The sequence below is a fragment of the Asparagus officinalis genome, chromosome 1, assembly GCF_001876935.1.
Source record: "Asparagus officinalis chromosome 1, Aspof.V1, whole genome shotgun sequence".
NCBI lineage: Eukaryota > Viridiplantae > Streptophyta > Magnoliopsida > Asparagales > Asparagaceae > Asparagus > Asparagus officinalis.
Genome location: NC_033794.1, coordinates 18,952,796 through 18,965,059, shown reverse-complemented (window position 1 = coordinate 18,965,059; position 12,264 = coordinate 18,952,796). Strand labels below are relative to the sequence as shown.

The window sequence follows — 12,264 nt, the reverse complement described above, 5'->3', positions numbered from 1 at the left end:
TATATATATATATATATATATATATATATAGACACACACACACACACACGTACATGAATGAAATACCAAACATGATCATCACAATATAGTGATGATCATATATATAAAACTGCTAAAAGCACCTGGGAATGTGAAAAAAAGATCAATATATATCAAACCTGATTGCAGGAGGGATTTGTGGAAGAACATGCCGAGTTGCACAATCCAGATATCCTGCTGCTTTTAATAAAGCATCAACTGCAACACGTCTGCTTGCTGTGATGAGTCAGACAACAAGATGACACACATTACAATCTCAAGGAAAGGACAAATCATAGATGTAGAAATGGACGCTGACATTGTATGAAGTAGTTATATTATTAGAGGGGAACAATTAACTATCTGATAGACCAATAGACACACTCCTTTAAGACCGATACAATTAGCCCATGGATTATACACCATGTGTACATGAAGAAAACAAATAGGTATCCACATAATGCATCAACAATACATCCTGCAGCAATCCAGATGTCGTTTCAAACTGATACGGACAAATATTACAGTTGATACTAGCCAAAAGGTTGAGAAAGGTATAAGTCAGATGAAACTTTTAATAAAATGTAAACTTACATCCCAGACTAATGTCTTAGAGCTTTCGATTACAACAACAATTAGCTATGTCCACATCAGGTTTCAAAAGGACAAAAAGACTCAAAATGTATGATGACATTGGATGTTGCAATGTTTCAGAGTTGCATCATGAAAGATGAGGTAGCTTAAAAGGAACAAAAATGCAATGTTTTAAAAATGGGGTCTACTAAACTCACCTTCAAGTACCTTTGGCTGATAACCATCAGCTGATGGTTTAGGAAGAAGCGATGAGTTTGCGTCAGAGAAACACAGCATAGCCAACAAATGTAGAACTGAAAGCACCTCGTACCAAGCATTTGATATGCCTGTTTCCTGCATGCATGAAATCCAATCATCATCCCACTTTCCCATAAAGACACACATTTCTATAATCACCCTCAAGATAGTCATAATTATGTATATCTACCTCTGCATCATCCTCTTGGTTGACCCAAACGAACTGCACCTTGTTTGTTAATTCACTTCCTGTAAATTATGTCTCACCAACTCAACATTTGAAACTAAACAAAGGTAGAATGCACAAGAAATATAGCTATACTAACCATCCTTAACCAATCCCAAAAGAATTGGTAAGTAGTCTTCAAGAGCTTGCAGAAGATCAGCTAATGTTGAACCTCCTGCAGGCATCAAAACAATCATTTCCCCCTTGTTACATAAAATAGAACATAACTAATACTTCGGCACTACACCTACTGACCATGTTGAGTAGCTGTTCTCCGCCTTGGTTTTATTGCTACTGGTGCCTCTTGAGCGGCCATGACAACTATTCTAGTCCTCAGAGATGAGAGACGATCGATTAAACTCTTTGACAAACTATTACCCAATGACAAAGAGAAATCCACACTTCTAGGGATTCGCAGCCCTGGCACAAAAACAGCCAATTCCCCAACATTTCTAGGCCTTCTTCTGAACCCACCTGTATCTCTTGAAGTCGATACTAAGCACCCCATACCCTTGCCCGGAACTTTTCCACACTAATATAATTTTACCTGCATAAAAAATAAATAAACCATTATTCGAAGTTTTTCTAGAGAATCCAACAAATTTAATAAGAACTTAGACATATTGCCTTTAGTTAAAAAGATGCATATTCATCACTACCATAACAATTTCATCATGTTTAAGCAAAGACGATAATCATAGTGACGCAAAAAAATAAAAAAAAAACTCTAATTACCATGAAAATACTCCTCCCTAAAAGTGTATCAGAGCTCTAGAAAGTGATAACCAAGAAAAGAAAGTACAGTAAAGTGGTGGGTTTCCTTCCAATATGCAAGAAGTTTCAGAGCACCAGTGAATCTTGTGAAGCAAAGAAAATGAGGGGAAATTTCCTCATGTTGAAGGAGAGAGATGAAATAAATGCCAACTAACAAAAAGGTGGGTGGTTGCTCACGGGTTGTAGTTAAAAATTCACAAACCCATTTCTTATTTACAACTAGATTGAGTTGTAGGAGGTGATAGCTTTTATCTTTTCAAAAGTGCTTATCAGATCAAAAGACAACACGACAAAAAATTAAGATAATTTTGTTTATTTGGATTGCAGTAGTCAGGCTGCATATTTTCAAAATTCACTCGAACTTAAGCTAATATGCAGTAACAATCGAGCTAAAATATTCATAAAATCCAATTACAAACAAGCTGCTCAGCGCAAGATAACATACGCATTCGAATCAAGAGTCAATATACAAACATAAAAGAACTTAAAATCAAAACAGCTGAAGTGAGAGAATTACACCGAAGCCAAATCTCATTTCGTTTCCAAAGCCCTAGAAACTCGACGCTGGCACGAAATTAACCTAAAAAAAATCGAATAAAAAGCGAAAATTTGCAGAATTTGATGAGAATGAGCAGTAGAATTGAGCAAGCTGGAACCGAGAGGGATTCAGAGTGAGCAAGAGAGTCCAGATGGTGCCCAAAAATCGGAACTTTTCAAAAAGAGGAGAAAAGTTGAGTTTTTTCCAACACCGCTGGCTTCTGCTTGCTTGATTGAATTGCTTGATTGAATTGAATTCGGGTGGAGATTGAGATTGATATTATGATGGGTTTTTTTTATTTATAAACCCAAAATTTTTCAAATATTTAGTCCTGCACCCAACCGCTGGCTTCTTTGATATAATTTTTTTCCCCTGACAATATTAAGGTATTAATGCTAAATTTCTGCTTGCACAATGCACGGATGTTAATCACCGAAAAAGAATCTGGCGTGAAAGTGTCACGTGAAAAAATCATGTCGCAGTTTCTTAATTATATGACACAGACAGACGGTGATAAAATTTGTAAGATGTGTATGAAATTTATATGTTTAAATTTTTTTTTTAAAGTTTAAACCGTGTGATGGTTACTCGATTTTTTTTGGGTCGAATTTTTCTTCGATGACAAGCATTGAACATAAATTCAGTATTAACATCTTAATATTTCCGGAGAAAATAACTAAAAATACCAATCTAATAATATAGCCTTTTATTAATCTAGTGGAAAATTGATTTTTTAAAAATTTTAATTACATTTTTTTAAATAAACGAAGTGAGGTGGGGTGCCTAACTTCTTTGTTTTAATGGGAAGGTCAGAACTCAGAAGCAAAGGTCGAATTTGCCAAGCAGACACGGGTCCCACTAAACCAAACAGGTGGCATCGTAAGCTCTCTAGGACACGTGTGCAGTCGACTCACTCGTGTAAGCGGGTCGGTAAAAAACGTCTTATGTTTGCTAATATTAATTCACATCATAAAGAGATTTGATTTATAAAATTAGAAGGAAAAAAAAAAGGTTCTGAAGAGCAAAAATACTCCGTTAAAGTGGAAAAAATGATGCCACGTAAGAATTCCGCTTCCTTTGACATTCTCCAAGAAAATAATTTTGCTTCCTAGGCCATTGTTTAGCTTTTGACTCAAATCACTATACTCCGTTAGAACATCCGTTTGGGTGTTAATCCTCAATAAGGGAAATAAATGGAGTATTAAGGGTAGGAATTAGACTAGGAATTATACAGCCAACCCCACAGATACAATCAAAGAAATAAAATTCTTGCTAATTTTCATATGTATTGTTGTTGGATTTAATCTAATAAATCTATTTGTGGGCACATATGATTAATCAATGTGTATTGCTATCTTTCAGGATAACCCACTAAAGTGATCAATTAAGTTGGGTTAATGAGTATTTAAATATAATCATGGGGTTATATGTGCAGATATCAGGTTGTAATTGTGATTTATTGAGGGGCTAAATTACAAAAGTACAACATCTATAAATAAAGGGTTATGGTCCCTAACCTAGGGTTACACTCTCTAATTCTCTTCACCCCCATCTAGAGAGAGAAATTCGGATTTAGAGAAACCCTAAGGTTAGAAGATCAGAAACCCAAATCAAGATTTCTTCTATGGATTCAGGTATAAGCTTCCGCCCTTTTAGATTCTTGTTAATCTCTTCGAATTAATCATGACTATATGGTTTTTTAGATCTCAAGTTTTGATTTAGATCTAACAAGTGGTATCAGAGCCTCCTTGATTAATTCTTAGGGATTTAAGTTTTATTAGGTTTTTTTATCTTAAATCTTTGGTTAAAGATTCAGTTTTGGTTTTTCGGATGAGCAGTAATTTTTTTGTTCGGATGAACAGTAACGAAAAGGTTTCCGGATGAACAGTAACTGAAAAATCGTAGGTGAACAGTAACTTTTTAGAATTTTTGGATTTTTCTTCGATTTTTCTTGGTCTGGATCTGATTTTGAAAAATAAAATCGAGGAATTTTTTTTTTGGTTTGTCGGCGGCAGTTTCGGTTTGAAACCCTAAGGGTTCGTGCGTGAAACGTGCCGAATATTAAGGAGGTGGTTACCTCAAATTTTGCCGAAGCTGAAAGCTTCAAACGAACCTCGCGTTCGTTCTAAGGTGAACCTCGCGTTCAACTCAAGTGAGCGTCAAACTCAATTTTAACGAACCTCGCGTTCGTTCTAAGGTGAACCTCGCGTTCAACTCAGGTGAGTGTCAAGCTCAATTTTAACGAACCTCGCGTTCGTTCTAAGGTGAACCTCGCGTTCAACTCAGGTGAGCGTCAAGCTCAATTTTAACGAACCTCGCGTTCGTTCTAAAGTGAACCTCGCGTTCAACTCAGGTGAGCGTCAAGCTCAAATTTTGACGAACCTCGCGTTCGTGCTTCAGTCGAACCTCGCGTTCATACTTAAGTTGAACATTGCGTTCATTTTTTTAATGAACCTCGCGTTCGTTCTCAAACGAACCTCGCGTTCGTGCTTAAGTGAGTCTCGTACTCAATACAGTCGAACCTCGCGTTCGAAGTTAAGCGAACTTCGTGTTCACTATGGTTAAGCCTCAGTTTTTCATGGATCCACTTTGGTATACTTAATTTATTCAATTAAGTTATGGGCCCTAATTAAGTTGTGAGACCCCAATTAAGTTTTTGGAAATTCAGTTGATTTAAATTAAAAAAGTTTTAATTTAAATCTAATTTGGTTTTTTAATCAATTATTTAATTCAAATAATATGACATTAAGGAATTAAGGTTGTCTCTCACTCCAATTGATTAATTGAAACAAGAAGTTGCCAAAGTAACCTCTCTTGTGTAGATTGTTCATGAGGAATGTGAGATGTTTGTGTGTATGCTTTCGTGTAAATATTTAATCGGCCCAAAGGAAGGTTAATATTTATTTAGACTGTATACACATCTGCGATGATAAGCGTGTGACAATTATAAGGTTTACATGTGAATAATGAATCGATCCAAAGATAGTTTCATTATTTGACATGAGTTATTGTCAATGTTTGATCATTGCAACAAGGTATCACTTACAAGTTAATATTACTGTCCAAAGACTTGATATTAATGTTGTGCCGGTATCTTGGATGGGGATTGTCATTATTTGAATTTTATTGATTATGGTTATTGATGTGAGCATTCTTTTGTTTTATTTCAGCTAATGCATCTGCTGCAACAATTTCTGCTAACATCAACTCAATTCCCATGCTAAATGGGACAAACTTCAAGGTTTGGAAAGAGAACATATTAATTGTTCTTGGCTGCATGGATCTTGACTATGCATTAAGAACTGAACAACCCCAACCTCTCAATGCGGAAAGCACTCCTGATACAAAGAAGGAGCATGAGAAGTGGGAGCGTTCAAATCGCATGAGTCTTATGATCATTAAGCGCGGCGTTCTGGAAGCCTTCAGGGGCATAGAATCCGAAGGGATTACTAAGGCTAAAGATTTCCTTGCCGAAATTAAGAAACGTTTTGCTAAAAATGATAAGGTAGAAACAAGCACGCTTTTAGCTCGCTTGATTTCGATGAAGTATAAGGGCAAGTGAAACATCAGGGAGTATATTATAGAAATGTCTCATATTGCTTCAAAACTTAAGGCACTTAAACTCGATCTTTGTGATGAGTTATTAGTGCATCTGATTCTGTTGTCTCTTCCTGCACAATTTAATCAATTTAAGGTCATTTATAACTGTCAAAAGGAAAAATGGACTCTAAATGAGCTCATTTCATACTGTGTGCAAGAAGAAGACAGGTTGAAGCAAGATAAGACAGAAAGTGCTCATTTGGCCTATGCCTCTAAGGATAAGAGCAAGAAAAGGAAGAATGATAAGGAAGCTGCTAAGGGTCCAGTTGAGAAGAAACAACATAAGGATAATCAGGGTTGTTTCTTCTGTAAGAAGCCTGGACATGTAAAGAAGGACTGTACAAAATATCACGCCTGGCGTGATAATAAGGGTACGTTCCTTGCTTTGGTCTGTTCTGAGGTTAATTTAGCTTCAGTACCTAGAAACACTTGGTGGTTAGACTCTGGTGCTACTACTCACATAAGTGTTTCTATGCAGGGTTGCCTGAGCTACCGAAAGCCAAGTGATGTTGAAAGACACATCTTTGTGGGCAACGGACAATCGGTAGATGTGGAAGTAATTAGGCACTTTAGGTTGTTGTTAGGAACTGGTTCTTATTTGGACTTAAAAGATACTTTTGTAGTACCATCTTTTAGACGGAATTTGATTTCAGTTTCTGTATTGGACAAATCAGGTTATTCTTGTTTATTTGGAAACAATCAATTCAGTTTATCTTTTAATTCAAATGTTGTGGGAACCAGTTATTTGAGTATTTATGAAAACCTATATTTGCTTGATACAATTGCTTCTTACAATGAATCCTTGCATGTGGAATCACGTGGTACTAAGCGTAAATTAAATAAGGAAAATTCGGCGACATTATGGCATAAGCGCTTAGGTCATATCTCAAAAGGTAGAATTGAGCGTCTTGTGTCTGATGGCATTTTGGATTCCCTTGATTTTTCGGACTTCGACGTATGTGTTGAATGTATCAAGGGAAAACAGACCAAAGTGAAAAGATTAGGTGCCAACAGATCTTCGGATGTCTTAGAATTGATACATACGGATATTTGTGGGCCATTCCCTACGGAATCCTGGAATGGTCAACAATATTTTATATCATTCATAGACGATTACTCACGTTATGGGCACCTATATCTTATTCATGAAAAATCTGAGTCTCTGGACATGTTCAAAGCCTATAAAGCTGAAGTTGAGAATCAACTCAACAGAAGAATTAAAACCGTCAGATCTGATCGTGGTGGTGAGTACTACGGTAGATATGATGGTTCAGGTGAACAACGTCCAGGACCATTTGCTAGATACCTAGAGGAATGCGGTATCGTCCCACAGTACACCATGCCGGGTTCACCTAGCATGAATGGTGTAGCTGAAAGACGAAATAGGACTCTTAAGGATATGGTAAGAAGTATGATTGCTCATTCTTCTTTACCAGAGTCACTCTGGGGAGAAGCACTTAAGACAGCAGCTTACATTCTGAATAGAGTACCAAGTAAAGCAGTTGCTAAAACACCTTATGAGCTTTGGACTGGTCGAAAGCCCAGTTTAAAGCATTTACATATTTGGGGATGTCCAGCTGAGGCAAGGCCTTATAGGCCAAATGAAAAGAAATTGGACTCCAAAACAGTTAGCAGCTACTTTATTGGATTGGGGACGCCTCTTTTATATTAGGGATCCAGATACATCGAGATCGCTCTCGGGGTATTCTTGGATTATCACAAAAGAGCTATATCGATAAGGTACTTAAAAGGTTTGGCATGCAAGATTGCAGACCAGGTGACACCCCTGTTGCTAAAGGAGACAAGTTTAGTCTCAATCAGTGCCCTAAAGGTAACCTTGAAATTCAGGAAATGCAGAAGATTCCTTATGCTTCGGCTGTAGGAAGTCTAATGTATGCTCAGGTATGTACGCGTCCGGATATTGCGTACATTGTTGGGATGTTAGGCAGATACTTAAGCAACCCTGGTATGGATCATTGGATAGCAGTCAAAAGGGTTATGAGGTATCTTCAGAAAACAAAAGATTACATGCTCACATACAGAAAATCAGAAAAATTAGAGGTCATTGGGTATTCGGATTCTGATTTTGCTGGATGCCAAGATAGCAGAAAGTCTACATCAGGCTACATTTATATGTTAGCAGGAGGAGCTATATCATGGAAAAGTGTCAAACAAACACTAGTAGCTTCCTCCACTATGGCAGCAGAATTTGTAGCTTGCTATGAGGCATCCAATCAGGGAATATGGCTGCGAAATTTTGTCACGGGACTGCGCATTTTGGAAAATGTTGAAAGACCACTAAGGCTATATTGTGATAATAAATCTGCAGTAATGTATTCCAATAACAACAGGAGCTCAACTAAGTCAAAACATATTAACATTAAGTTCCTGTTTGTGAAAGAAAGGGTACAGAGTTGACAGATATCCATAAAGCACATTGGGACAAACTCCATGTTAGCTGATCCTCTTACTAAGGAATTGCCACCTAAGGTCTTTCATGAGCATACTGCTCATATGGGTGTGGTATTATTTGAGGATATTATGTTTTAGTGGGAGTTTGTAATTGTGGTGCTTTATGTTTGGTTGTATTGTCTGATCAGAATAAAGTATTCAGTTAAGACACTCTGTTACATTATGTTTGGTTTTGACCTCACTAAGGAGGACCAGTTGAAAATAGACATGTACTGATCACATTGCATGTAATTTTCATGCTGCACATCCATGATTGATCTATGTCGTTTGATTGTATTGGTATATGTGACCATTGATGGGTCGAGTCACGATAAATGTGACGAAGGCCGCTTTGATCCTATATTGATATAGTCAATGGACGAGATTGTTCGGAAATACCATTTCAGTGATAGCAATTTTTGAGCTCATAAGGTTATACACAGTTTAAGGAATCATATGGTGCCCAAGTGGGAGATTGTTGGATTTAATCTAATAAATCTATTTGTGGGCACATATGATTAATCAATGTGTATTGCTATCTTTCAGGATAACCCACTAAAGTGATCAATTAAGTTGGGTTAATGGGTATTTAAATATAATCATGGGGTTATATGTGCAGATACCAGGTTGTAATTGTGATTTATTGAGGGGCTAAATTACAAAAGTACAACATCTATAAATAAGGGGTTATGGTCCCTAACCTAGGGTTACACTCTCTAATTCTCTTCACCCCCATCTAGAGAGAGAAATTTGGATTTAGAGAAACCCTAAGGTTAGAAGATCCAAAACCCAAATCAAGATTTCTTCTAGGGATTCAGGTATAAGCTTCCGCCCTTTTAGATTCTTGTTAATCTCTTCGAATTAATCATGGCTATATGGTTTTAGATCTTAAGTTTTGATTTAGATCTAACAAGTGGCATCAGAGCCACCTTGATTAATTCTTAGGGATTTAAGTTTTATTGGGTTTTTTATCTTAAATCTCTAACCCACTAAAGTGATCAATTAAGTTGGGTTAATGGGTATTTAAATATAATCATGGGGTTATATGTGCAGATACCAGGTTGTAATTGTGATTTATTGAGGGGCTAAATTACAAAAGTACAACATCTATAAATAAGGGGTTATGGTCCCTAACCTAGGGTTACACTCTCTAATTCTCTTCACCCCCATCTAGAGAGAGAAATTTGGATTTAGAGAAACCCTAAGGTTAGAAGATCCAAAACCCAAATCAAGATTTCTTCTAGGGATTCAGGTATAAGCTTCCGCCCTTTTAGATTCTTGTTAATCTCTTCGAATTAATCATGGCTATATGGTTTTTTAGATCTCAAGTTTTGATTTAGATCTAACAATTGTTTGATAAGTTTTTTTTTATTTGTAGAAAATCGAAATGTGTTGAGCTAAGAATTAAGAGCAGTTATATCATCGTGAATGTTCCATAACATCTATACAAACATCTAACCATTGATGAAATACAAAATTTAAAGCACAAAATCTAACAAGAGAATGAGCTGCTCTAGTCTAATGCCCTTCTCTATACGCGAAATCAAATTTACATTTCGAAAATGCTGAAGCCTCCAATTGGAAATCAAATTTATACAGACATCGTGAATGTTCAATTCGATTAGAATAACATATGCTTTTTTAATTTTATTTTAACAAGTAGTTGTCAAATACTAAGTATATTAGAAAGATGATCTTTAATGGAGGCTAGATGAGACCAACCACCGAAAATATTAACAAAATGGACCTAGGTGGTTGATTGCAATAAAGAGCCCTTAAAAGATGAATCCTATATAAATTAAAAATTAAATGTATTTTCTATAAAATAACTATAATTTAAAGATGGTTTCTAGGGGTTTTTTTTTTTTTGAAATATGAAGATCAGTCGTAGGCTAAGAAGAGATTTATTAGTAGCAATGTCAATCACTTATAAATAAATAATAACAACTAAAAGAAGCAGAGGACGGGTCAATCACTCGTGTAAGATTGCTATCAGCTTGGATTAATATGAATGTCAATCATTTATTGACACTGTCCATAAATATCAACAACTTTTATACTATTTGCACCGACCAAGCAAAAGCATGTGTTTCTTGTACTCGCGCACTAAATATCACGGCGCCACTCAGCATATAATCCAAAATGGAGCTAAATTTAAAAAAAAAAAATGAAGGTTCACGTATAGGTACGCGGTCTACGAGATTACACGTCATTTGAAACCAGACGAATATATATCAAGACAAACTCCCCTAGTCCTGGCTCAAGAATATTATTCACAAAAAAATATTTCCTTCGTCCTCAAATTGAGAACGTCATCTAAAAGTTATTAAGCCCAGGTTAGAAGCATTTGCAGTTTGTACTTGTATTTGACGTTGAGTTCTGAGGAAGAGAACAAATCAATTCATACGGTAAGCAGATGGAGACTGATAACGATGACATCAATGTATGGGTTTGTCCAGTTCCAAGTGGCATGATACCACCCTTCAACATAAGTAGCTGCAAATAAATATCAATTTTAACAGTTTAATTATGCCCCTTTGAGTCGTAAAAAAAAGGAGAGTCTTGTTTTTAGTACCTTTGTGGACCTGGCAGCGCACATCAACAAAAAGCAAGGTGGGCTCTATCTAATGTTGATGCAGGATCAATATCAGCGGTGTTTGGCTGAGAAAATAGGGTTCTGATATTCTTTAAAAAAAAAATTAAAACATACAAACAAATAAATAAAGTCTTTAAAAATCCCCCACCCCCAATGAGAGGGTTCGTGACAGAAAATTTTCATTTCACAATAAATTTCATCCATTTTCATCACCAAGATTTCCATCAAAACAAACACAAACTTCCGTCCTTAAATCTTCCATCAGGAGTTTGGTACAAAATCTACTTTTATGCAACCCAGTGAACTCCATAGAAATAAACAGACGCTAAGATCCTTCTAAAATAGCATTATGCTAACTAAAGCTCTACAACCAGCAAGTTATTTAACAATAATCATACGTAGCACAAGGGACCACAGGCTAAAACTTAATCCTCCTCAAAATAACATCGTCGACGGATTTTGCGTTTTCTCCTGAACTCTTTAAGACCGTAGTAACATTAGTTAAATGGAGAACTGTTGAATTTTGTCATACTACAAGATGGTGTGAAATCATTTGAGCTAACAATATTCTGAACGCTGTAATAAAAAAAACTTACATCCAGGTTAATATGATATACAAAAGCCCAAGAACTATGTCTGGGCAATGTAAATATTCTCTCAGCTAACGTCATTCATTCGTTACCATTTTCTACCTCCATAGCTTCTGCTTCTTTCTCCTTTTCTTGCTCCTCTGTTCATGAAACAGTAATATAAGATAACTATATATGTTAAATAATTGGGTAACCCCTAATTTTGGGGATTTTGTACAAGTCCATTAACTTTCTTGGTGAAAATTTTGCCATCAACTTCCAAAGTAAAGAAACTACCTGAACTATTGAAAATGGTCATAAACGACATTAATATGAAGGGTAGAAGGTTTAAGCTATCATTATTGATATCTATTAACCCTAGCCCAAAAAATTATGAGATAAAATTACCCAAAAAAAATCACATGTCAACTTAAACTAAATGCCACCAGACATGATAGTTCAGTGGGGAAAAAAATTCATAGAGGTTTGTTCATTTAGAAAAGTTTAGAGGGTGAGGGGGTTGTGCAAAACCCTCTATTTTGGGGTTTCGCGAAATTTACTCGAAATTAAACATCTAGTTATAGAGAATCAGTAGACAATGCACTCACGCATAAGCTCATATATTGCTTTCTGTGTGCGCCGTTCAAGCTTGTCAAGCCTC

At 36.2% G+C, this 12,264-nt stretch overlaps 2 protein-coding genes across 5 annotated transcripts in view; both read right to left on the bottom strand.

The window, feature by feature from the left end:
• Window positions 1-2,650, bottom strand: part of LOC109820215 — a 6,029-nt gene extending 3,379 nt beyond the window's left edge. The window contains exons 1-6 of one of the 4 annotated variants that reach the window (XM_020386349.1): window positions 2,352-2,650; window positions 1,331-1,625; window positions 1,176-1,235; window positions 1,040-1,098; window positions 810-945; window positions 159-255 (exon numbers count right to left, since the gene is read on the bottom strand). In XM_020386349.1, coding sequence (XP_020241938.1) covers window positions 159-255; window positions 810-945; window positions 1,040-1,098; window positions 1,176-1,235; window positions 1,331-1,583 — 605 coding nt within the window. In that variant the 5' untranslated portion in view covers window positions 1,584-1,625; window positions 2,352-2,650. Of the gene's footprint in view, window positions 1-158; window positions 256-809; window positions 946-1,039; window positions 1,099-1,175; window positions 1,251-1,330; window positions 1,626-1,810; window positions 1,999-2,351 lie in introns of those variants that run through there. The other 3 variants (XM_020386324.1, XM_020386333.1, XM_020386340.1) reach the window with 3 other exon arrangements.
• Window positions 11,261-12,264, bottom strand: part of LOC109820206 (coiled-coil domain-containing protein 12) — an 11,290-nt gene continuing 10,286 nt past the window's right edge. The window contains 2 exon segments of the mRNA XM_020386315.1: window positions 11,261-11,764; window positions 12,212-12,264. The exon segment at window positions 12,212-12,264 is cut by the window's right edge and continues 11 nt beyond it. Of these exon segments, the coding sequence (XP_020241904.1) occupies window positions 11,706-11,764; window positions 12,212-12,264 (112 nt within the window). The 3' untranslated portion in view covers window positions 11,261-11,705.